The sequence below is a fragment of the Protopterus annectens genome, chromosome 2.part1, assembly GCF_019279795.1.
Source record: "Protopterus annectens isolate FY-2018-M chromosome 2.part1, PAN1.0, whole genome shotgun sequence".
Classification (NCBI taxonomy): Eukaryota; Metazoa; Chordata; order Ceratodontiformes; family Protopteridae; genus Protopterus; species Protopterus annectens.
The window spans coordinates 1,447,307,721-1,447,335,294 of record NC_056729.1 but is presented as its reverse complement, the minus strand read 5'-3'; the positions used below and the strand labels follow the sequence as shown (position 1 = coordinate 1,447,335,294).

Below are 27,574 nucleotides of genomic sequence, written 5' to 3'. Positions count from 1 at the left end.
TTCTGGAGGAATTAGTTTTTCCCAGGTAAAAATCTGAATTATCTGTGAATGTCCACAGAATGTAATACCTTTTCCTCCCTGTTTTGGGGAATGGGAAAAAAGGTGAGAAGATGAATGGCCTGATTGGAGAGACAGCTCATTCACTACTTTAGGCATGAAAGATGGGTTAACCCTGTGAGACGCCCAGTTTCTGTAAAAAATAAGAAAAGGGGAATGGCCATGAGAGTTTGTAGCTCAGAAACCCTCCTAGCTGAGGTGAAGGCAAAGAGGAGGATGGTTTTCCAATTATAGAATCTCAAAATAGTTGAAGAAGCTGGTTTAATGACAGTCAGAGTAGTTTTTTCTAGCACATAAATTAAGATTCCAAAGAAGAGAGAGGGGTTTTCTTGGGTGGGTAAAGATGCAGAACTCCCCTAAAGAAAAGCCTGACTTGTGATATAGCCATAAGTGAGGGGCTAAGAGGGAGGCAGACACTGATAGCAGACAAATGAGCTTTTATGGAAGAGTAGGCTAAGCCTGAATAAAGAAGCTTGTAGAGATATTGCAGTACCATAGGGACCTGTGCTAACAGTGGGTCCTGACAATGTTTGCAACTCTGGAAGTTTCCACTTTGCTGTGTAAGATTTTCTGGTAGTAGATCTTCTAACCCACTGTAGGACTTGTATGATCTCTTCAGAGAAGAGATGTCTTGAAGGGATTAAAATCCTATCATCCATCGGGTTAGGTTGAGGGATGCTACATTTGGGTGGAGCAGCAATCATTTTTGCCGAGTAATTAGGTCTGGCTGCAGAGGAATCCTCCTGTAACTTCCTTTTATTTGGTGAAACAGCAGGGGGAACCAATGTTGCCTCAGCCAGAATGGAGCCAGTAACAGGAGTCTGGGTATCTCCTTTTATGTTTGAGAAGAATTCTTGGAAAGAGAGGCAGAGTAAGGCATACTGGAACTTCCTTGTCCACTGGAAAGAGAAGGCATATGCCTTCCAGGCTGCTGGAAAAGGTCCCTAGTGCAGACCTGGGAGAGTCGATGGTTGCTTGGTGAAGCAAAGAGGTCTATTTGAGGAGTGCCACACTGAAGTGCGATGCTGTGGAAAACCTCTGTGTTTACGGTCCACTTGTGGGGGTCCTCCATGGAGTGACTTAAGCAGTTTACCAGCATATTGTCTTGAAAGGGATGCATGTGGCTGTGAGTGTGATGTTCATTTGTGTTGATACATTCCAGGCTTCCTGTGCTAAACTGCATTTGATAAGACCTGGTGCCTCTCCTTATGCACCACATGACTATGGTGTTGTCTGTGTACACTTGGAGTGGTCCTGTCTCCAAAGGTGGTTGAAAATCTGAAGAGACTGCAAACGAGCCCTCATCCATTTCAGGTAAATGTGCTGCTTCAAGAACAGGGGTTGCTATTTCCCCTGCATTCGGTGTAATCCTGTATAAGCTCCCCACATGAAGTCTGTGTGAAACTCGTTGAAGAGGAAAAGGAGGTGAGACAAGGGAGGAGGGAAATTGGGGTGACAAGTGGGTGACAGTGCTGTGACCACAGACTTCAGATACTACTACATTTTTCTCATATTGAATCTGGCCAGGGGAAATATAGGGGATGGTGGTTGCCATGAATCCCAAAGTCTTTAGCATCTCCTTTCCAGAGCAATGGATTGCAGAGAAGAGGTCGTGGAAATAAATGGACAAGCCGAGAACCTTTTCCTGAGGCAGGAAGGCATGTTTTTTCTGTGTGTCCCACCTGCATAAAAGAAACACCACATCTAAGGTAGAAAACCTTTCTGATTTTGGTGGTTTATAGTGAAACCCAGACATGCTAGAAGATGGAGGGTGAACTGAAGATGCTGAAGAATCACCTTTGGGGAGACAGCTTGGATCACAAGGTTTTTCAAGTAGTAGAAAATATAAATCCCTTGAGTGTGGCAGAAAGCTACTACAGGCACTAGGCACTTTGTGGACAATCTTGGGGCTGTGGAAAGAATTAAAGGCAAGGCAGAGAAATAAACTGAAAATGTGAGGAGCCAGAGGAAAACCTAAGGAATCTCCTAATGGAAGGAAATCTGTAGATATGCTTCCTCGAGATCTAATCACACTAAGAAACTCTGGAAGGAGAAGAGTCTGAAGAGACAGCATTTTGAAAGACTGCACCTTTAGGCAAGTGTTCAAGACGAACAGGTCTTGCATGGGTCTCCACTGCCCTTCTTTTCTTGGGACTATGAAAATCATGGAATAAAAAACATTTTCCATGAATTCTTTTGGTACTAGTTCGATGGTATATTGACTCAAGAGGTCTTCAATAAGGGGAGTCAGAATGGATGTCTCTCAGAAGGGTAATGTCTTCCTAAGATATGGCATAACTTTCCCTGATGATGAAGAGGACCCGCTTGTCTGCAGTAATAGCTTCCCAACTGGATAAGGAGAGCAACAATTTGAGAAAGAGGGGCAAATGGGGTTATGGACAGAGGGAGGAATGCTGCAGGGGTAGTCACAGGTTTTTGCCTCCAAACAAACAAGCAGCTAGAGCAAGATTTGTGATCATGTTCTGGGCCTAGGCAAAAAGACACCTGGTATGCAAGTCCTTGTATGAAATTTGCCTATTACCCATCCTGGCTAACATCTACAAATTTAACAAAAACTTCAAAGACAAAAAGGAAGGTTCCTAAATGGGGCATTTATCTGGATATATGAACTGAGTAAAGGTATCCATGACCAAATAACGAACAGACAGATGCACGACCTGCATTCGGACTGGCAGAGCGACAGTACGAGTAACCATGCTCATACAAATGTCTTTAAACTCTAACACATATGAGCTGAAGTCATACATTGGATATATGACCTAGAAAGTTAAACCTATAACTTAATATTAAGGATACATACATTTGCATGTTCCAGTTACAGAACATCTGAAAGCCTAGCTGAAAGGTAGCAGCAGCACTAACTACCAATGAACCACATTTAAGGTCCTTCTATAGACATTTTCCTGCCTGAAGTCTTCAATAAGCCAGAGATTCACCAAATGTATGACAAAGAAGTGTGGAAAGAGTCTACCTCAACTATACTGGGAGTCAAAACAAAGAGACACTTGTTTGGGGAGCTGAATGACAGCTGTTTATAGTGAATAAGTGTATTTACAAGGCTATGTGACTGGCAAGAAGAGTTGATGTGAGATAAACACTATAATGACTTTTACTAACTTGTGAAAAATATGCATTACAATAAGGAATTATGGTATATACTTCAAACATGGACATGAACTAATTGAAACAGTATACAGTTAACAGATGTAAAGGTGCCAAAAGATTTCAAGCACTTTAAAAGTATTATTTTTTTATACTGTTTCATGGTATTGCAAATCAATGCAGTGGTATCTACTAAAACATCTTAAAAATATGAAGGCACACAACAATCAATGAAAAATAAAAAAGTTATAAAATTTAAGATGCAGACGGGATTCCGCTGATAGTAAGCAAGTCATGTAATTCCATGGAAAAGTCATCTAACTAAATCATTAATGCTAACAACAAACTGGCCATGTATTTCAGAACAAAAATTACTGCAGACAAAAAGCTTTCTTATTGTTCCAAGTTTAAACTCAAACTAACAACTAAGTTAATGACCTATGAATGAGTTCAAAAGACTTGACTTCTACAACCACCAATGAAGTGTTCTGTGAGACTAAGCAAGCCAAGCAACACTGCACCATGGCTGCCCCAGAAAACAACAGGCATGCAGCCTCACAAAACTTGTCTGATTACTAGAAAGTAAATAAGAAAAATAAAATTTCTTGAGTTTCATGTGTGTTTAAAAATCTGCATCTTACATGCAACATTGAATAAAATACATTTGAACTTAATTTAGCTGTTTCCAAAGGTATTCCCCTGGCAACTTAACCAATTAATACACAAAACATTTAAGACTCATAAAATAAATAATGCTGTGCATATATATCAAACCTAGAATTAATTGGGGAGGTTGGTGGAGAAACAGGAGCAGGAACATCATTCTCATCTTCTTCATCTTCACCCCATTCTTCTTCGCGAAGTGGAGTGATATTGTTCCCTAACCACACTGAGTGAATGGATACCTGCAATGCCAAAAAACGTAAATTTGATTCCTGTCTCAGACTTTTATAGCTGGTTGTCGCAAGACAAATTAAACATAACAGGGAGGAAAAGAATAAAATACATGTATGAATGTGCTTCTACTATAAGCCTTCATAAACCATATTGTGCTATGGAAGTTTGATGACTACTTTATCAGAGACAATATCAACAAACAAAATATACAAATAAAGTTATGTACTCACCATAACATTCCATCTGTGTTGTCCATTTTCATTCTTCCTCAACTGTTGGGTTCGGATCTGAAACTTGGATCCAACTCGGTCATTACTAAAGCTTGTGGTAACCAAAAAGCTCTTGAGCTTCTCCCTTACCCATAATGCAACAGCCCCTAACATACCTCAGATCTTGTTTGCTGATTTACATAAAGTGATATCTGACAATATGCATGCATATAGACATACATTTGCATGAATCCTACAAGAAGGAACTATATCTGGAGCTTAACATAAAGGACAGTAATGTCGTTACAATATCTTGTTCTTCTAGAAGTCTATTGTGAAAAGAGTTAGGAGGGTTGGTGGGTGGCGATTTGAGGAAGAATGAAAATGGACAACACAGATGGAACATTATGGCGAGTACATAACTTCTTTATCTGATGTTGTCAATTTTCATTCTATCCTTAACTGTTGGGATAGAGTTCCCAGCTATCTAAAATCCTGGGTGGACTCTAAGGACAGATATTCCTGAGCACAGTTGAGCCAAAGGTTGCTCTACCTCTCGAGACCAGATCTAGTTTACAATGAGTGATAAAGGTATGAGGACTGGCCCAGATTGCAGCCGCACATATGTCATCCATGGATGACTTGGATAGAAACACTGAAGAAGTTGCCACGGACCTAGTTGAATGGTCTGTTACAGGTTTAGGTAAGGTTAGACCCAATTTGCTATAGATAATAAAAATACAATCCGCCAGCCAACTGGGCAGAGTTACTTTTGTAACTGGTTTGACCAATTTCAGATCTGTCTTCCTGATTTCTTTTGTCCTATGTAAGTAAAAACGTTAAGTGTCTGAACAGCCAATAAATGCAATATATATTCACTTTTGTTTGCAAATTTAAGAAAGAATACTAGCAAATTCATGGCTAGATTGTTACTGAATTCTGGCACCACCTTGGGAAGGAAAGCTGCATTAGTATGTAATGCAATTCTATCCTTATGAAAGATCAAGTAGGGAGGTTTCGATGACAATGGTTGAAGTTCTGAAATTCTTAATGGCCCCTAGAAACATGGTTTTCCAGGTCAAAAATTTAAGATTGCATTTAGCTGCTGGTTCAAAGGGGGAATTAATTAAGACCTGCAGTACCAAGTTCAAATCCCATAGTGGAATAGGATCTTTATAAGTGGGATCTCAACAGAAGAGTGCCTCTCAAGAATACTTTACAGACTTTAGAAGAAGAACTTTCAAATCCAATATGAAAATTAGATACTGCTGCTAATTGAGCTTTTGGCATTAAAAATTAATGCCAAAAGTTCAACTATGTTATGTATCAGAGCTGAAAAGGGATCAATATGTTTTTGTTGTGTCCAGTAAACAAACCTTTTCCACTTGCTTGTACAAAGTTTTTCTTGCAGATGAGGGTTTATGGGAAGATAAAAAGGATATGACGGACAGGGAAAGTGAGCATCGGCTGTCTGGCTATTAACAGAATTGGAGAAATCACACTGTTACTTTGAGGTCTGAGATATCCAGATGAACCATAACTGTTGGATGTGACAGGAGGTCTGGAATTGGATCCAAAATCCAAGGTAGGCAAAACAGATGATGCCATAGGAAGGGGCACCAAATCTGATGAGGCCAGTAAGGTGCAAAGAGGATGACTTTGCTCTTCAACCTGGCAGCTTTCTGCAGACATTTCGGAATCAGGGTAATAGTTGAGTTAGCATAAAGTAGACCAGGAGGACAATTGTGAGATAGACCATCTCTCAGTGACCCCCTGAGGGGGTATTAGGGCAAAGTAGAGGCTGCATTTGTTGTTTATGGGAAAAGGAAAAAGAATGTAGCAAGGCTAGCCCCACTGACAGAAAATCATTTCTGCCACTTTCATGTTGAGAGGTAGAAGAATGGACTTGCTCAATTTGTCTTCTACCACAATGGACTTCCCCACAATATGCATTGCTATAAGAAAGTGGTTGGATGACATCACCCAGTGCCACACACAGAGTGCTTCTCGACACAAGGGTTAAGATCTGGTTCCTCCTTGTTTGTTGATGCACCAAACTACTGATAATATTTTCTAAATTGCAAATGTCTCTAAAAGGAAGTGTCCTGGAAGGCCTGCAACACTAAGAGTACTGCTCCCATATCTAGAACACTGATATGCAAAAGTTGGCCTCTTTGGGGGTACACCAAGTGCCTTGGACTGTTCTCTCCAGAAAGTGCCCCCCCCAATTTTGGAAGTGTCCCTGTTGGTCACTATGGCCTTGAGTTGAGGGAAAATGAAAGGACGTCCTTGTAAAACTTGATCTGAGTGAATCCACCACCAGAGGCACCTCTTGCATGCCTGAGTGATTCTTATTTGTGTTGACATGCTATGGTAAAGAATCGATCAATGTGTTGCTAGCATCCACTGAAGAATTCTCATATAAAATCTTGCCACAGGAACTAAGACTATGGCAGATGACACTGACCCCAAGCCTTGAAGTATAAACCAGGCTGAAATGTTGCTATTGCGAATTATTCACCTGACCTGGAATCTGATAGTCTGTACTCCTGAGAGAGGAAGAAAAGCTGTCACTGATACTGTGTTGAAGACTGCTCCTATGAATTCTAAGGTATGAGTTTGGTTGTAACTGAGATTTGTCATAATTTATGATTATCCCCAGATGAGAACAAATCTGAAGTACCTGATTCTTTGCCCTTGTTAGTAGATGCATGGTCGGGGTGGTAATGAGCCAGTCATCTAAATATGGAAACATGCAAAATCCCTGCAGTCTCAGCCAAGCTGTCACCACTGCCATGCATTTGGTAAACACCCTGGCGGTTGTGGTGAGGCCAAAGGGCAATGCCCTGAACTGGAAGTGACTGGCTCCCAAACAGAAGCATAAATACCTTTTGGACTGTCTGCTCATCTTTATGTGATAGTATGCATTCTGAAGGTCTATCAAGCACATCCAGTCATCCTTGCCAAGGAAGAGAAGACTGCACTGAGCCAGTATGCATTCTGAAGGTCTATCAAGCACATCCAGTCGTCCTTGCCCAGGAAGAGAAGAATGCACTGAACCGTGACCATCTGAAACTCTGTGTGTTGAACTGACTTGTTCAAAATGCTGAGATTCACAATTGGTTTCCAGCCCCCTGCTTTCTTTGGCACCAGAAAGAATCTCAAGTAAGTTCTGGATTTTATCTAGTCTAGCGGGATCTCTTGGATGACTCTTTTTTTTCTAGCAGCTTTTGTATTTCTAGTGCTGCTGCTTTCCTCTGAATGGGTGGAACATTGGGAATTTTGCATACAATTGGAAGTAAAAGGGAAAAAGGAATTATACAACCTCTGGAAATAATCTTCTGCATCCAAGTATCTCTTGTTATATCTAGCCAGGCTCTCTGGTGCAGGGATAGTCAACCTCCGATTGACTCCAGAGGTAGACAATCAGGCATCCTTTTAGGAGCACTTGTAGGGCCTATTAGAGAAAATCTCTGCAGCCCTGCCTTTGCTGAGATTCTCTACCTCAGGGTCGTCATCCATTAGAGATCCCCGCTCTGCCCCTAGGGGAACCTTCTCCATATGCATCCTAGAAAGGACCATGGGACTTCATGAACCACATTTTCTGACCACCTCATTGATTCCAAGAAAGGGATCGCTGAAGGGTCGAAAAGTGTACACCCATTGCAGAGAGGGTCTTTCCATCCTTCTCACACCTGGATAATGTGCCTTTCACTTTTGGGCCAAACAGTGAACTGCCATCAAAGGGAGAATTGATGAATAAGGACTTAAAAGGCTCAGCAAAATCACATAAGCACATCCAGGCATGCCTCCTAATGGATATGTCTGAACCTGCTGCCCATGAGACACCTTCAGATGCATACGAAATAAGCCTCATGGATGAATTCAAAATGGATTGGAGAGTAACCAACTAGAAGGCCACAGACGACTGCGCCTCAACAGTAATGGTGCCCAAAAGAGATTTTGAAAGTTCTCTGACCATGTCCCTTTGTAACCTGGTAAAATGTGCCAAATAGTTCAGCAAACTAAGAGCGAAGGTTGCTGAAGCAAAGACCCCCCTTCCCAAACCTGTCCATAGCCCTAAACTCCCCCGTTAGGATGATGAGCAGAGGAACTTTGCTTAGCAAGCTCCTTCTTGGTGGCCGTTGCCACAACCATGGCATCAACAGGCACCCCCTTACTCCAAAATTTCTTTCCGACAGGTGGAGCCAGAATCCAATCTGGACTCCTAGGGAACTGGTTCAGCTAAGTCAGGCTCCTTCCACGCCCACTGAGAGACCAAATCAATGAGTTTGTCGGTGGGCGGAGTAATCCACGAGGTAGATGGACCAACTCCAAAGGCCTCCAGAAATGCTTATTCCGCTTGTGAAAGTTTGCTGAAGGTCTGACTCTCTGCTTCAGGATCTCAGGAATGTCTCCAAATAAGACATCTTCCAGAGGTGAATGTGGGGACCCTTCACCCTCATAGAAATCAGTATCCTCAATGACTGACTCTTTTGGAGAGTCCAAGTGCTTCCTCTTGCACTTTCTCTTCCTAGGAGCTTCTTCGGTGGGGTGTTCCAGAGAAGTGTTGGATGAGACTGTGAAACCCTGCTGGCTGGTCTGGGGGTCTCAAGCTGGCTGTCCCTGTAGTGTAGAATGATTTGGCTCCAAGCTCAGAGACATCTGGGAACTAGATTGAAGATCTGATGGGGTGGATCCATCAGTACTGCCGGAGCAGAAAATATCCTCTTCACCACCTCAAAGATACACCACTCCGGAGAGAAGGATGATCTCGGCCATTAGAAGGCAGGCTTCTGGAATGCTGTTTCCTCCCACCCTGAAAGCAATCTCCCCAAGGAGGAAGTCAGAGCCTAGCTATCCAGTGCTGAAACACCAAGGTGCACAGACGGTTCCACAACCAACACCTCAGATCCAACAAGGAAGCTTCGACTCCGAGAGTCATCTGGATCCAAAGATGTAGGAGCTGGGTGCACTCAGAGTTAGCATCTGTTCCGAAGATAAAGTTAGCTTTGGATCCAAGCCAAACGGACTCGGAAGGTTTGGACTCTGAAGCAACCAGAGGGATCATAGAAGTAGTAAGTAGTACTGGTGTGGTAGATGGATAGGCCTCCTGACCTGAGGGGGTAGGAGCCAGTAAAACATCCATCTGAATCTGTGCCAAGAGAAACTTCCTTATCATTCTGTCTACATCTTCCTCAGTCAAACTCCTAGACTAATGAGACAAGGCAATGGAAGGTGACTTGTATCGGCGTCTTTCCAAAACCTGGAAGGTACAGGATCACAAGTAGGGGAATACCTGGTCCTTGGAGGGATTATTGTGCCTGAAGTAGTCAGATCTGTTGGTTTCCTTGTCAAATCTGAGGACATAGAATCCACTAGTTTCTTCTTCTTCAAATCCGAAGGGGAGAAGCTTTGAGTTTTTCTCGGATATGATTTAACTCCCCTCCTTGACGGCTCCAAAAGACAGAGTTGAGGAAGTAGCAAGCTTAGGAGACTTAAGATATGGACTCTTTAGCTTTAATTTTGGGGGACTGAGCCCCAGAGATGGCGTCACCAAAAGAAGACGGCAATAAACCATTGAGGATAAGCTTATTTTCCTATCCACAACAGCCCTGGGATTGAAGTTCTTGCAAATGGAACAATCCTGCAGAAGTTGTTGCAGCCAAAACAATTGACAAAAAGAGTATGAGTGCTTGTAAGAAGCAATTTATGCCCACATTTCAGACACACTTTTAAAACAGGGAGGTCCTTTATCAGATATGCTGGTGACTAAAGAAAAAAAACAGTAAGACAGAAGGAAACTTTTTGAGATATATGGTGCAGGAAGAAATAAAAAAAAAATAGCAACAATGATATTAGAACTACACTATGTGTGTATGACAGACAGAAAAAGAGAAAAACGGACTACCAACAAAGGTAAATAAGAATTACAATAATGTAAGAGGATTAAGGGAATTATATATATATATATATATATATATATATATATACACACACACACACACACACACACACATATATACATATATAAAAAGAGATTAAAGAAAAATACTACACTTATGTTAATGAAACTTGAGAGCTAAGGCTGACACGTATTTTCATGAATACTGGCAAACAAGATCTGAAGTATGTTGGGGTTTGATGCATTATGGGTAATTTTTGGTTACCATGAGCTTTTGAAACAGTCTAGTCAGATCCAAGGTTCAGACCCCAGTTGAGGACAGAATGAAAGCTGACAGCATCAAATGTACTGTTAACTGAAAGGATCTGCAGTTTCTGCAAATGTGGGAGTTGTATGGGGCACCGTTTCCTCTGCTCTCCTAAAATAATATTAACTTAAGACTGCTAGAACTTAAAAATAAGTAAAAGTGTCAGGCTATGGTAGTTTTCTTCAAAACAGTCATGTTTGATTAAAAACTGCCCTTTTCAGTGAAACAGGTTTGTTCCAGTTAGACAGCACTGAAGTCAATGGACTGAAGTATTATTTATTCACACATAAATACAGTGCACTTCAGTCATGCCATTTTTGTTGTACTGCAGGCAAGCAGTTACTATTACTCTCTAAACTGCATCTTTTGCCAAGTCTACACATACAACATACTTAAATTCAAAATAAAGTACAGCTGTGTAAGAACTTGCCATAACAGTAGCTGTCCTACTGATCACTGCTGCAGTATTCTTAACATGAGTCCAGCCAGAATACCAAAACTAGCTTCCCGAGGGCATACATCCTATGTGCGACCTCAACTTAAAATGCATCAGACTATATAGGTGGATGTATACACAAGTATCTCAGACTATCTCCAAATCGGTGGCCTGAAGACAACTGATACAGGAGACTGTTCAGTTTGGAGGGGTATAGCTCAAACAGGTTAAGTAAACGCCTCCAAAAGTAGGATATAGGCAATACCTTACAACTGAGGGAAAGAGTAATGTTGGAGCCAAGAAAGAGAAGAGGGGAAGGTGGAAGCTAAGGGATACTGCAATAGTGATCTTTAGAACATCTACTATTATTGTCAGGTTCTTAGATAACTGTACTATGTGAAGACTGAAATCACTCCTGCAGTATTCTTAAAATATGGGTGACTTCCAGAGCAGGAGGAAGTAGAGAAAAGGGTGGGTGGCTAATAGGAAGATGATCTGTCCAGGAGTCTGGACCGGACAGATCTAACAAAAGCAGCCCTGGATCTGGAAGAGACATTCATTTTGTAGTGTTGGTGAAGATGTGCACAGAGGACCAAGTGGCAGCTTCCACAATGTATCTGGCATCGACAGCCTTATGGAAGCCACCAGAAGAAACTACTTCCAAAGTAGAATGTGCTTTGGGGTAGGAAGACAACGATTTACCATACTGTGTGTAGCAGAAAAAGATGGCCTTCAGTATCCAGGATGCAACAGTTTGCCTTGAGACTGGCTGGCTCAGCTTGAAATACATAAAGGAAACAAATAGTTGATCAGTTTTTCTGATAGTTTTTATTTTGTCCAAGTAGAACCTCAGCTGCCTGTGAATGTTTAGTGTAGAATTCTTTTCTCCTCTCCTAAGGATTCAGAAAAATGGTAGACAAGTGAATAGCCTTGACTGAAGGACAGCTCATTCACTACCTTAGGCATGAAAGAAAGATTGGCCCTGAGAGTCACCCTGTCCCTGTGAAAAATGAGAAAAGGTGCAACAGCCATACAATCCTAAAGGTCAGACATATGACAAGCAGAAGTTAGAGCCAAAAGAATAGTTTTCCAGGTGCAAAATTTCAGAGTGGCAGATGCTGCCACTGGCTGGCTCAAATGGGGGCACAGTACATTCTTACTACATAAAGTTAAGATATCAGAGAGGAGAAATAGGTTTTCTTGCTGTTTTAAGATATAAGGCTTCCTTCAAGAAAAGTTTGACCTCCGTCCTGGACATGAGAAGAGGGTCAAGAGGCAAGCAGGCATTGAAAGTAGACAGTTGGGATTTAATAGAGTAGGCCAAACTAGAATGCAATAGTTCACATACATATTGAAGGACAGTGGGAAACTCTGATAAGAGTGGATCCTGGATGTGTCTGTGGCACCAAATATAAAACCTAGATTTGAATGGATACACAGACCTTGTTGTTGAGTGGCCAGGTCTGGCTGCAATGGTATTTTCCAGCAGTTTCCCTTGGGCAGGTGGAGTAGGAGGGAAAAATAATGCGATCTTGGCTAGAAAGGGTTTGGAGCTTTTGGGGCTTTTAGAAGAATTTCTGGAAGCAGAGGCAGTGGAGGGAAGGCACAGAGGAAACTCCCTGTACGCTGGAAAAAGAAGGCATCTGTCCTCCAAACTAAGGAAGAAAGGACCCTGGTGCAGAACTGTGGAAGCTCGTGGTTTTCTGGGGAAGCAAACAGATCTATTTGTGGTGTGCCCCACTTATGCCTAATTCTTTTGAAGACTTGTCTGGTTGGGGTCCATTCATAAAGGTTCTTCAGGGACCTGCTTAAGGAGTCCACCAGCACATTCTCCTGTGAGGGAATGTATGCGGTTGTCAGAGTCATGTTCATTTGTGTGGCTAAGTGCCATGTCTCATGTGCTAACCTGCACACTGTGTAAGACTTTGTGCCACCCTCTTATGTTTAAATACTACATAAATGTGGTGTTCAATAAAGTGAAATGCAAAAACTTTCTGAAGAGAGGGTGAATAGGGATATGAAAGCAAGCATCCTTCAGATCCAAAGATACCAGAAAAGCCTGGGATAGTAAAACAGTAAACTGGGTTCATATGTTGGTACTAGGCTATCAGCCCTAGGGCCAATACAAGCCTAGCCATAACAATTCCCTGGATATTTCTTCCCACGCTATTTACTTCCCTGGACCCCTGTCTAGCAGGGCGACTGATGTGATCCCCAGGGTGAATTTCCTTTCTCCCATCCAGTCATCAAGGTTCCTTTTGAAGAGGGCCAAAGAGGCGCTCTACTTGATATGTATGGGCAGTCTATTCCAGAGTCTGGGGAGTATCTGGGTCAGAAACCTATCCCGCCAGCATGTTTTGTTTATTGTGATGACAATGTTTAGATTCCTAGAGCATGTGGCTCTGAGGGATTGGGATTTCTTTAAGTGTAGCATGTCCAACAGCTCTGGGTTTGACATGGCCTTGTATGTTAAGCAGAATATTGAAGAGTAAGCATCCAAATAGAAGGGACCTTGAGAAAGGTGTCAAGAAGGGAGAGATCCAGAATAGGTCTCCAATTGCCCTCCTTTCAGGAAACAGGAATATCCTGGGATAAAAACCCTTTCCCACTTGTATAGGTGGGGCAGGTTGAATGGTTCCTTGGTTCACCAGGAAATGAGGAAGTTGCTCTAAAAGAAGTGGAGGAATCCCTGAAAAGGGATAGACTTCCTTAACATGAAGTAACCCTGACAGATGACAAAGAAGCCAAGAGTCTGAAGTAATGAGAAGCCAATTTGGAAGACAAAGGGAAAGCTAAAGGGACAAAGGAACCTGGTCTACCAGAAGGGGGAAAATTGTCAAAGATAAGCAGGATTATCATATAAAGGAGGATTCTGTATCATTGAAATCTGAGTAGCTTTAGCAGAAACTGCCACCCTCCCACCCCTTGGAGGCATGGAGGGGTTGCCTGCAAACAGCAGCAGATCTAGAAAGATAATTTTTCTGTAACTTAGTCATAGGAAAGACAAAAATATGTTTAAGGTCCTGCAAGGCTTTGCCTTTCTCTTGAAGAGACTTAACAAGCCAGCAGCAGCAGTCCCAAAAAATCTTTACTTTCCAAAGGAGCATCCAACAACTTGGCCTTAATGTCCTCAGGCAAAACCTGGAGATGAAGCCAAGAATAAATGCCTCATGACAGACTGGAAAGCAACCATCGAAACCCATTGAGGATACTTCAGGGCCATCAAGGCAGAAAACAAGTCCTGAGTAAACTCTTGCCATTCTCTTTGAGGATCCTTAGGACTAAAAAATACCAGAGGTTCTGCCACTTGGCAAGATTTGGTAAGAAAACCCAGAAGTTCCTTCCTGACTAATATCTGTGGAATCCCTCTAGAACCCTCTGAGATAATCAACCACAGTTCCCCTCTGACGCCTGCAAAGCTACAAAGACCGTGTGAAAAGATGGATCCATGCTGACTTCCAACGGGGTCACAGCAGTGGAATCCAATGTAGATGCCAAACAGTCTACACAGCTATTAGAAGGCTCTTGAGGGACATCCAGTGAAGGCTAGATAGCTAAAGAATCCAGCCGAGACTTCTTGGCCTTCTTCATACCTAGCAGGAGTATCTCAGAGTTAAAGGATTCTGTCATGTTACCCTGGGCTAACAGTTTAAGCCATTGGTTTTCAAAATAAATGGCCAGGGAAGACAAACAGCGTCTGAGTCTGTTAGGCACAAATGCCTTACAGATACTACAAGAGGTATGGTCATGGGAAGTACCCAAACAAAAGAGACACTATTCTTGATGATCCTTATGAGGAATCTGCTTCCCATGCTGACATTTTCCCTACTTGGATGACATGAATTCTACGTAAGCAAAATAAAATAGAAGACCAAAGAGAAGGAAAAATAAATAACAACCCCAACGAGGCACTTGTCTGATGGCTAGATATTCAGGACAGCAACAGGGCATTCAGACCAACACGCAATAATGGCATTCTTACTTATGGCAAAAAAAGTTCTGGGTAACTGCATATGTACGTCACCTTTATGCCATATGTTCTGTGTGAGAAGCATGTGTGTGACATACAGCACATACAAGATCATTAGGCTTTGGTATACCGGTCGAATGCTGGGCTGTCCTGGGTGGGAGATCCCTAACTACTGCAACAGTAATACAGATGGATATCATATGGCGACTGAACCCACAGCAGCAGTCCTGGAGGTGGCATCCACAGAACTATAACTGCATGTGGCATCCACAGAACCACAACTGCATGTAATGCTGTATCTGGCTATTTGTGTAGCCTGAGACAGTAACTACTGAATTTGTTGTTTGGATCTGCTGACTGTGGGTCTGAGATGACATTTTGCAAAGATTACAGTACAGACAGCAAGTGTATGATCATTCATGTCTGGTGGTTAATAAGCTCTGAATGCTAGGCTGGAGAAGGTGTAGACCTTCTTTTCCCATCTACCCACAGCCCTACTTATCCTTGTCTGTGGGAAGGGCTTTAGCAGTGGGGAGCAACTTAGATTGCTCATTCTAGGAAAGGGCGACTGCAGCATGGTCAGTCACAGGATTCTTAGACAGGTATTTAAGATCAGGGACATTACAGAACCTGTCTTGTCTTTTTGGTGCTGGTGATTGAGAATCAGGTGCTGAATATGTTGACTGGAAAGCATCCTGGTATGCCTCTAGTACTGGAGGGAATGGAGAAGGGGCCTGTGTCCCCATTTCCAGAAGGTTGTCACATCTCTTTTGTACATTAGAGATTTGCGTTGATTGCCATCCAAAGTGCCTCATCATGTTCTGAATAGTTTCTCCAACAGTGGCTTCCTTAATGGGAGAATTTGAAGAAAGGAAGTCCTCTTCATCTTAAGAGAGCTATCCTGGAGACTGCATTTGTGAGGAATATTCCAGAGAATGAGCACAGTCTGCATATTGTTCCTCCTCAGAGGAGGAAGAATCTAGGGTATGTATCTGTGGTGTGACCTGTGGCAGCTGGGTCACAAAAGGAGGAGGCTTCAGGGTCATGATAGCTTTAAATAAGCTCTGGAAACAATGATGCATTGTTTTTTTCTTTGAAGCTGTAGGGTAGGTCAAAAGCCTTGTTTTTTGCCTTTTCTTTTCAGTTGCGACATCTGCCTGAATGAGACTTGGAGGTTCGGACCCTTGGCATACTTCAATCAGAGCATCTGGAACCTATTGCTGGACTAGGATTTTAAGGGACTCCATGTGGTCCCTCTGAAATGATAAAGTGTGGTTCATCCAAGGTATCTATATCCTGCAAGGCCTCAGGAGCCATACTGCCCTCCAGCTGGGTCTCAGTAGTGGGCAACTGGAAGCATATCTAATGTACTACAGGTTCTGCAACCTCAATGGGTACATCTGACTCAGAAATGTTAGACAGTGAATTGTCTTGGGGTCTCCAGTTTCTTCTGTCAGAAGGGCAATGTTGGATGGTGGGGGATTCCGCCAACTTAAATTGGGCCTGGCATTTTAGACGCTATGTTTCAAGAAATGTGTTAAAAGAGGAAAGTCTAGACCTAAGGATTTTTGGAACAAAAGACTGGTAGATAAGAGAAGGCTTTAGTGTCATTTTCTGGTTTTAAACAAAAGAGGAATTTAGTGTGCAAGCCCTTGTAAGAAATCTGCAGACCTCACTTACACTTACCCCTCACAGCTGACATCTAACAAAAGTTTTTAACAAACTACAAATTACTGAAAAGGAAGGTTCCCCAAGGGGGTACTTATCTGAAAAACGAACAAGCAAATCAATGAGATCAGCAACTCAAAGTAAATCAGTTTGACGGATGCATGACCTGCATCATATAAAATAAGCAAGTCTTGCCAAGAATGTATCATATTATTGTGCTTCAGATTCTTGCAGCTTTTGATAGTGCAAAAGTACTAGTTGGCTTCTATGCTTGAAAGATAATTTGTCATGTAGTGTATCTGAGAACAAAGCAGAAGTTATTCCTGTCTTCCCTGTGGAAAAGGAGGGAAGATTATTTAGTAGTGGAAACCTGATCCTGTTACTGAAACATATAGGTAATAAAACCTGAAAATGGTAACTAGTGCTACAGAGTATAATTAATGAAGTATTGTATGAAAGATTTTGTTCTTACAGCTTATCTTTTTGATATAATAGTGGTAAAAACACCCATGGTATGTCATTCGGATGTTACAGCAGAAAATACAAAGTGTTGGGTTAAATACAGATCGAAGTGACTTTTTTGATATAATTTACAGGAAATTAAAAAATAAAATGAGCAATACAAAAATGAAACTAAAACATGGAATAACAGTGTTGCATTAATGACTTGATGCTCTGACTGAAATCACTGTTACAGTATTCTAAATATATGGGTGATCGTCCACTTACATCCGGCTGGGATATCAAACCTTTAATTTTCTGAGGGAGTATATCTGACAAATAACCTCAGTTTGTATGCATCGGGGTATATAATTGGATGTACACACAAGTACCTCACACTATCGCACAACCAGCCCGAACACAAGTCATGCATATGTGAGAAACTCCTTGGCCATTTCAAGGTAGCCAGTATATACGGTTTTGTGCTTGTCTATTATTTTGGTGAGTTTCTCAAAGAAATCCACTGGGGTGAGTAGATGCGACCTACACAAACTCAAAATGAGTTGGTTTGAATGTCTGAAGATTACCTTAACCTATGCTGTCATTTATCATATTTGTGATGATTCTTTATATGGTTTTACATATCAGCTTAGTCAGGCTTATGGGTTTATAATGTCCCTGGGTCCTTGGATGGCCTGCTGTTGTAAAGAAGGATAAAAGTTGCAGTCCTCCATTTGTTCAGCACAAAGCTTGTATGGAGGCTCTGATTACACAGTTATTCTAGTAGACATGACAAGTCACGATTCATGCTATTAAGGAGGCAACCTGGGACATTATCAGGCCCATGGATACAGTGTTTTAGTTTTGGGAGACAGTGGGGAGTATTTCTTGAGAGGTGTCTGGTGGAGAAAGATGGGCAAAATTAAAGATTAATTTATCGGCCAGTAGATATATCCTTCACCTCAGTATAAGGGGATCCATTTACAATTAGTTCAGCACATTGTTGTGTACTGCTTTTATGCTTTCTGACAAACAGGAAGGATGCTTTATGATTATCCTTAGCCCGAGAGGCTACTTCTATCTCACAGTTGGCTTTGGTAGACTTTATTAGTTCCCTGAGTTGCTTATTAAGCTTGATGAGGTTGTTCTTGCTTACCAATTGCACTTTCTATTTTTGGACATGAACTTCTTTTTGTTATATGTCCTATTTAAGTTGGGATTCCAACAGGGTGGCTTGTTCTTTTGAGCTTGTCCTGGGCTTATTTTGGGGGTAGATATCATTGCCTCTATGCAGCTGCACACATGGTTGTACACTGACTTTATAGGTTCATAAGTAGGTACTAGGCTATTAGCCCTAGGGCCTATATAAGCCTAGCCAAAAAGGTACCCTGGCTTTTGCCACCCAAGAAAATTGTTTTCCTGTGCCCCTGTCGAGCAGAGCCACAGAAGTGATCCCTGGGGTGAATTTCCTATTTCCCATCCAATCATCAAGATTTTTCTTGAAGAGTGCTAATGATGTTCTCTGTTTGACATAGATAGGTAGTCTGTTCCAGAGTATGGGAAGTCTCTGGGACAGGAATCTATCCCTCCAGCATGTTCTGTTTATTGTATGACTTCCCATATACAGCAATGTTCCCTGTTTTTTTTTTTGGTTTTTTTTTTTTTGGGGGGGGGGGGGGGGTTGAAATTTTGCCAAGGTATCAATTAAAAGCAGGAAGTCTGCATTGGAATAATTCCTAAAGGTTCTGTGGTTAGGTGGTGTCCCAAGCCTTATTTTTATTTTGAATAAGACAACTTTGTAGTCCAATCTGACCAGTGAGGACATTACACTTGGGGGAGGGGGTGCAACATTCCCCCATGTTTGTGAGGACTAGGTCAAGGATGTTATAAAAAATCCCAGGCATAAATGGATCCTCTGGCATACATGGATAGGGTCACAGCTATTATCCAGGTCACCCGAGTTCAAACAGCATTTGCTAGTGCAGCTGGTGAGGTGAAAGACAGGTGTAACATGGCTTTGCTAGTTCCCTCTCTTCAGGAATGGTTCATAGGTTCATAGATTAGTACTAAGCTAACTGCCCTTGTGAGCCATTTTAAGCTTGGCCAATTATCCCTTGTGAGATTCAAACCCTGCACCTTGTGTTTGCAAGGCAAACACCTTAACCATTAGGCCACCCTCCCAACCTGGGGGTTGGGTATATACTCAGGCACTCATTCCCATGGAAGAATCCCTGAAAGAGAATCAAGATCATGCAGGATCAATGGTTTTGATGAGGACAGGGCAGCCTTGAGGGGTTACATTGCTTGCAGAAGGGAGTGGCATGCCCTTGCAAGCATGTCTATTGAACACCAAACCCTGAGGTTGTACAGGATAAGGGAAAGAGAGTTAGGGACCCAAAATCCAAAAGTCTCAAAACAATCCATGATGGCTGCCTAAATGATGTACCCTTCTCAGCTGACCCTCACTCCTTGTGATAAGGAATGAGAGAGTGATCAATGATCAGCAGACAGTGACAGAGAAAAAAAATAAAAACAAACAAAAAAGAAATCTCAGCATACAGGTTTATACAAGGCTAATGACCATGAGGGTCATTTCATGCCCTGACATGCAACCCAACCCAATCTTTTCAGAGAGTACTTTAAACGGGCTGAGGGGTATGTTATTTGGGCATTAATTTACTTACTGTCATCCTCTGACCATCAGAGACATGGTGCCCAGACCAGGGGTGAATTTACAATTTCCCATCCAGTGATCAAGGTTTCTTTTGAACAGAGTCAGGGTGAATTCTGCTTCATGTACACGGGGAGCCAATGAGACACATACTGGTCTATTTATGTCACAGGCAAAGTTCAGGTCCTTGGATTTGGTGTTTCTGGTGCCATTTGTTTTGTGGATGTGCAGACCTTGCATGTTACACATAGATCACCTCTCAGTAACCTGTAGGAGACTGAGAAAAGAAATAGGGCCTTAAGGTGATCTGCCTAAGGCAGGGCATTCATAACCTGGATTCTCCTTGTGAGGGCATTTCATTTGTTGCAAGTACCTGGTAAGGTACATGCCAAAAGGAGTACTGTACTCTATGATAGGTCTGATAAGGGCTAAGTAGAGTGGTGCTATAAGTTCCATGGACCTGGATGGCATATCCTTGCTTATGAGATGGGCAACATAGAATGATTTTCTTACTATCTTGGTTACAAGTAGTTCGAAGGCCAGATTGCTGTCTACATATGTTTCCAGATCTGTAACTATCAAGTCAAATCTTAGAGGTTTTTTACTGATGGAGTAATTAGCTTGGGTGGATGATTTCCTAAAGGGCAACATAATGCATTTCTTCACTTTGAGTATTAATCTGTGACTTTTGCAACAGTCATTTATTTATGTTAGGCCATCTTGTAGGATGCTGCTGTCAAGGGGGAATCTATGATAGCTCCCAATTTACAGACGCTGTGAACTTGCTGAGACAGAGGCATTCAGAAAAGTAGATGCTAAACAGGAGCGAGCCTTACACGGAAACATGGGGTACTACACTGGTGACCAGTCTACACACACACACACACACACACACACACACACACACACACACACACACACACACACACACACACACACACACACACGTAGACTGTGGAAAGTTTGAAGATATTAAAGACAGTACAGTTGTGTACCTACCATAAATGTAGATGTTCGAGTGTATTCACTGTTGCAGTCATTGCACTTGGGTTATCCTGCTGGCAGGCGACCTGCAGTCGGCCCGAGTTCCAAAGTCTTGGTCCGGCATCGGTTGCTGTTGCTTCTTCCCTGACGTCAGTGCACCAGGGGTATAAAAGATGCAACCGACACCATTTTCTTCAGTTTTTCTTGCCCCAGATGTCAGGTGCCCCCAGATAGGAAGGCTGGAAAGATACAATTATGCCAAAAAACATGCACATATTACTGTAAACATTTCCTTCATCTACAAGCAAATACACCACATAGGTAGTATAGAGATGAGAAGTACAGAAAAGTCCCAGCAATGTAAAAAGGGGGATGGTGGGTGGGTAACCTGGACTGCAACAGTGAATACAGTCGAACATCTACATTTATGGTAGGTACACAACTGTACTATGTTCATCGTATTTCACTGTTGCAGTCATTACACTTGGGTAGAATCCCAAAGCTGAGGTTGGGTGGCTGGGTCTAAATTGGATATGGAGAGGCTAACGAGCCCTGCAGAACTGCAGTGGCAAAGCCTGCTCTGGATTTAGAGTAGAGAGGTAAGTGGTAGTGCTTGGTGAAAGTGTGCACTGAGCTCCAGGTTGCAGCTTCTAAAATGTCTTTGGTTGGTACTCCTCTGAGGAAAGCTGCTGAAGTAGCTGCTGCTCTGGTAGAATGAGGCCTGATGCCCTTAGGCACCGATTTGCCATGTTGTGCATAACAGAAGCGGATGCAGTGTCCTATCCATTTCGAGATTGTCTGCTTTGTAATAGGCTTTCTTTGTGATCCTGCAGCATATGCTACAAACAGTTGCTCAGTTTTTCTGAAAGCTTTTGTTTTGTCCAAGTAGAATCGTAGCTGTCTGTGTATATCCAAAGCGTACAGAAGTCTCTCCCCTTTATTCTGGGGATTTGGGTAAAAAGTAGGTAAATTAATGGTTTGGTTTAAGGCCACATTGGAGACCACTTTTGGCATGAATGTTGGGCCTGTCCTAAGAGAAACCCTGTCCTGATGAAAGATGAGGAAAGGTTCCACAGCCATTAATGCCTGTAACTCTGAGACTCTTCTTGCTGAAGTTATTGCTAGGAGCAGAGCAGTTTTCCATGACAAGAATTTTAGATCAGCTGTGTTGGCTGGTTCAAAAGGAGGCAGTGTGAGTTTTTCGAAAACAAAATTGAGGTCCCAAGTAGGTACTGGCACTCTCCTTGGGGGTCTTATATTTTTTGCCCCTCTGAGGTACTGTCGTAGTAGAGGATGTGAAAAAATAGGAGGTTCCTTATTGTAATGAGCTGGAGGCATGGATTTTAATAGATGAGAAGGATAAGCCTTTATCCAGCATCTCAGTTAGGTATTGCAAAATCTGAGGTACGTTGGGGACAAGTGGTTTGAGCCCTTGTGCCTGGTTCCAAGCACAGAATCTCTTCCATTTTTCTGCATAATATTTCCTAGTGCTGGGCCTCCTGGCTTCTAAAATGACATCCATAACAGTTTTAGAGAGAGGTGCAGTTTGAGTGGCTACATTATCTGCCATGCTACCAGGCTTAAGGTTCTGAGTTGACTGCAGAATCTGATTGTTTTGTTGTGTCAGAAGATGAGGGATTTGAGGTAGAGGCCAAGCTGGGCCTTGCGACAAACTCTTTAGGATTGGCATGGCCAGTCTGGTGCCATCAGGATCATTTTTGGCCTTTCTTGTCCGACTTTTAGTAGCACCTTGGTGAGAAGAGGCATCGGAGGGAAGGCATAGACTGTCAGGCCTTTCCAGCTGAATGATAGAGCATCTACTTTCCATGCTTGAGAGTGATAAGTTCTTGTGCAAAATTTCAGTATTTGGAAATTGTGAGGGGAGGCAAAAAGATCTATGTCTGGGTGTCCCCATTTCCTCATTATCATGCTGAACACTTGTGGATTTAGCTTCCATTCGTGAGGATCCATGAGATTTCTGCTTAGTTCGTCTGCCAGTGTATTTTTTGTTCCTGGCAGGAATTGTGCCAGCAGATGTACTTGATAGGTCAAGTGCTGTGCTCCACAGTCATGGCTTGTCTGCACAGGGGGTAGCAATGTGTGCCCCCTTGCTCCTTTATGTACCACATAACTGTGGTATTGTCCGTCTTTATTAATATTTGCCCTGGATGTATTAGGTCCTTGAAAGCTGTCAGGGCATTCTGCACAGCTAGCATCTCTTTTTGATTGATGTGAAGATGCATTTGTTCCTTGGCCCACGTGCCCTGAATACATTTTCCTGCCATATGTGCCCCCCAGGCATAATTTGATGCATCCGTTGTTATTGTCTGCCTGGCTGTGGGCAGGGTGAAAGGCTGTCCCTTGTTGTGGTGACAGGCCTGGGACCACCATCGAAACTTCTGTTGTAGGCAGGGAATTAAAGTTATGATTGTCTCCAGGCTGTGACAATGCTGAGTCCAAACACTTTTTAGATACCATTGTAGTTTCCTCATATGCAGTTTTGCATATGGAATTAGTAGAATGCAGGATGCCATGTAGCCCAGGGCCTGCAGAATTTTTCTTGCAGGGAGCTGGGTTTTTGTTGCCATCATTTGAAAGTAATGAGTCAGTTGCCTTTGCTTGTCTGGCGTGAGATAAGCCATCTGCGCAGTTGTATTTAAGCTTGCACCCAGGAATATTATCTCTTGAGAGGGCACTAGTTTTGATTTATTTTCGTTTACTGTGTACCCTGGGCAAATTAGCAATCTTTTTGCAAATGCCAGATGCTTTAGAAGAATGTCCTTGCTCTCTGCTTGAATGAGGCAGTTGTCCAAGTAGGGATATATTTGAATTCCTTTTTGTCTGCAAAATGCAATTACTGGTGCTAGGCATTTTGTGAAGACCCTGGGCGCAGTAGATAAGCCAAAGGGCAGTGCAGAGAATTGGTAATGCATTGAGCCTGCTATGAATCTGAGTTATCTTCTGCAAGATTGTCTGATTGGAACATGCAGGTATGCCTCCTTGAGGTCCAAAGTAACTAGCCAAGCCTTCTCACCAAGCATGGGCAGAGGTTGCTGTAGTGTTAACATTTTGAATTTTGGAACATCCAGGAAAGTATTTAGAATTGACAAGTCCAGTATTGGTCTCCAGGCTTTGTCCTTTCTGGGTACTAAGAAAAGTCTTGAGTAAAATCCTTGTCCCTGTTCTTGCTGTGGAACTTTTTGAATTGCTCCCATGTCCATAAGAGCAGCAATCTGTTTTTGTGCCTCTGCCCATTGGTTTTGTGGCAGGTCTGGCATACCTTTTGGTTTTGGAAGCATGTGGAAGTGGAACCTGTAATCCTGAGAAACAATATTCAGCACCCATTTGTTCTGGGTGATCATGTGCCAATTTCTTGAGAAAAGTGCTAGATTTCTCCCTAGAGGTGCTGTCAAAAGGTAATTGCTTGGCATTTGCAGAGGAAAGTCATTGGGACTGTTTCCTATAAGTTTGTGACCTTGGAATAACTGAAGCCCACATCAAACAGGCAGCTACAACAGACCAAGATAAAACATAAAATGACTGACTGATGTGACAAAGGGTACAACTTCATCCAAATATGACCTTGTTTGTCCATTTGGTAAGTATATGTCAGTCCTTTCCAAGACTTAATAACAACCTTAGTCACTGTTACCATCCCAGTTATGAGGTCATGAGGACTCAAAAGGGGTCATCAACAGGAACAAGGCCCTGTGATGCAGTTGGCTGTTGCCTTATCCACTTATGGTCCTCCTTGGCCAGGACCAAGATAAAAAACAGTTATGTAAAATCTTACAATAACCACATATATCCTTCTCGTCTATATGTTGCAGTATTCATAACATGAGGGAGTCTGCCGCTGGCTGACTCGTACGTCCGACCAGCACAGAAAAGTCTAACACTTCTGTAGGGTAAATGCAACATCGCACACAGTACTGGTCCTACGTCGGCCATAAAATGACGTTGGGTATAAAGCGGACGTCAGAACGTACCAACCCTCAGAACTGAATGCTGCAGAAAGGCCTGAAAAAGGGTGAGGAAACACACAACCAGCATACAGGCAAGCATCAGGGGGAAGGCGGCGGAAAGAATACTGCAACATATAGATGAGATGGACATCTATGGTTATGGTAAGATTTTACACAACTATTCTATGTCCTTCTATTCATATTTTGCAGCACTCAAAGCATGAGGGAGAATACCAAAGCTCAAGCAGAAGAAGAATTGAGTGGAGCACTCTCTACAAACCCCTGGAGAATAGCCCTTGCAAAACCAGCTCTAGACCTGGAAAAGATATCCAACTTAAAGTGTTTTGTGAAAGTGTGTACAGAGCACCAGCTAGCTACTTCTAATATAGAGCAGGTATCTAGACCTTTGAAAAAAGCACCATAAGAGGACAAAGCTCTGGTGGAATGTGCCCTAACTGGGGAAGCAAGAATTTTTCCATGGGTACATAGCAAAAGGAAATGGTTTTGGAAATCCAAGTGGAAACAGTCTGCTTGGAAATAGGCCTGCCAAGGGCCCTAGGGTGATAGGAAATAAAAAGATGATCAAGATTTCCTAATAGGCTTGGTTTTGTCCAAATAAAATCTGAGTTGTCTATACATGTCCAAGGTGTGTAAAATCCTCTTACTAGAGGACTGAGGAGATGGGAAAAAGTGAGAAAATGAATGGACTGACTGACAACTCATTCACCACCATGGGCATAAAAAAGAGGGGTTAGTGCATAAGGAATCCCTGTCCTTGTGGAAAACAGTAAAGGGGGTGAAACCATCAGTGCCTTAAGTTCTGATACCCTTCTTGCCGACGTGATGGCCACAAGAACTTGTTTTCCAGGTGCAGTGCCGTAGAGAAGAACTTGCTGGTTCAAAAGGAGCAAGAGTAAGTTTTTCTAGAACAAAATTTAGATCCCAAGGAGGAGGAACTGATTTCCCTGGTGGTCTAATATGTAGGACGACGCCTTTCAGGAAAAGTTTAAACATTCTGCCTTGAGGCCACATGAGGAGTCATAGGCAGATATGCTGAGATTGCAGAAAGATGAGCTTTTACTGAAGAGTATGACAATCCACTCTTCAATAATTCACACATGTAAGACAGAACCACTGAAACATCCACCAGCAGTGGTTGCAGCTCCTTAGAAAGACACCAGATGGAAAACCTTTTCCATTTGAAAATATAGTATTTCCTAGTATTGGGTTTTCTGGCTTCCTGCAGAACTTGCATCACGTCCTCGGAAAAAAGGTGTCTGAAAGGAATCAAAATCCTATCACACCAGGATCAGTGGCAGGGTTGACATCTGTGGTGTATTAGAGAGCCCTTGTCCTGTGTGAGTAGGTCCACTCTGTGGGGTAACTTGTGATGACTGCCCTTGGCTAAATGCAAAAGAAGGGGGAACTGATGCTGTCTTGGCCAAAAGGGAGTCACCAACAAGATTTCTGGTTGCTCCAGTTGTATCTTCAACAGGACCTGGAGAAGCAGGAAGGGGGGGGGGGGTGCAGAGAAACATTCCCTTCCAAGAAAAGGACAGGGCATCCACCTTCCATGCCAGAGGATTGGGAACTCTGGCACAAAACTTTGGAAGTTGTCTGTTCATGGGGAGGTGAAGAGATCTACCTGAGGTGTACCCTACTGATGGACAATGTCCAGAAACACATCCCTGTGTAACATACATTTGTAGTATTGAGTCATGGACCTGCTCAATATGTCTGCCACAACATTTTGAGTGTAAGGAATATAAACAGCTTGGCTCTGAGAGGCTAACTCCAAAGCATGGAGAGCCAGTCTGCACAGGAGATAAAAACTGCCACCCCTCCCATTGACATACCAAAGCACTGTGGTTTTGTCTGTGAACCACGTCAGGACGCCTGGAAGAAGAAAAGGTTTGAAGATTTGTAGTGAAAATAAGGGCTTTCACCTCTTTTATATTTATGTGTTCCCTCTTTTGGGAGGGGGCCTACAATTCTTTTACCTTCCAAGAAGCCAGGATTGCTCTCCATCCCAAGTCTGATGCATCCATGTACAGCTCCTTAGTGGGAAGGGGTGGTTGTAAGGGTAAGCCTGGATTCAAGGTGATCTGTTGAATCCACAAGTTCAATTCCTTCTTCAAGCAGGGGAGAAGGGGCATCACAAACTCCAGTGGATGAGAGTGTTGCACCCAAACTGACCTGAGGTACCAATGGAATTTTCTCATGTGCATCTTTGCTAGTGGTACCATGGGAATAGTGGATGCCATAAAGCCCAAGAGTCTGAGAAACTTCTTGGCAGTCAGGGATGGAAGAGGCAAGAGGGCCTGGAAATAGGCAGGAAGACACAGAACCTTTTTGGGGGGAAGCCAACATCCTGTCTGGATTCTGCAACTTAGAAAGACATGGTCTTAGGAAGGAACCAGGGTAGATTTTTGGTAGATGATAGTGAATCACAGACACTCCAGCAGAGAAACCTAGAAGAGCAGATTCTCTTGAAGGGTGTCTGGAGAGTGACCCTTAAGAAGAAGATCGTCCAGGTAAGGGAAAATATGAATACCCCTTAGTCTGCAAAAGGCTATAACAGGAACTAAGCATTTTGTGATGATGCTTGGGGCCGTAGACAATCCAAAAGGCAAGACAGAGAATTTAAAATGTGAGGAAGCAATAGCAAAGTGAAGATAATTCCTGAACCGAGGGTGAATGGGAATATGGAAGTAAGTATCCTTGATGTCCAGAGACACCATGTAGGCCTGAGGAAGGATGAAGGGAAGAAGAGTGTGCAAAGATAGCATGCAAAAGGTGGGAACCTTCAGGAAGGTACTTAGGTGTGATAAGTCTAGGATGGGCCTCCAGGGACCATCTTTCCTAGGGACCAAGAACATCCTGGAATAGAACCCTTTCCTTACTTGTGAAGGTGGCATATCCTGAAATGTGCCCTGAGAGG

The 27,574-nt window shown here is 42.7% G+C and overlaps 1 protein-coding gene across 4 annotated transcripts in view; it reads right to left on the bottom strand.

The window, feature by feature from the left end:
- The window catches only part of HTT (huntingtin), a 4,811,037-nt gene that overhangs the window by 379,112 nt on the left and 4,404,351 nt on the right, over positions 1–27,574 (bottom strand). For all 4 annotated transcript variants that reach the window (XM_044062924.1, XM_044062926.1, XM_044062925.1 and 1 more), the window contains one exon: positions 3,955–4,085. In XM_044062924.1, the coding sequence (XP_043918859.1) occupies positions 3,955–4,085 (131 nt within the window). The remainder of the gene's footprint in view (positions 1–3,954; positions 4,086–27,574) is intronic.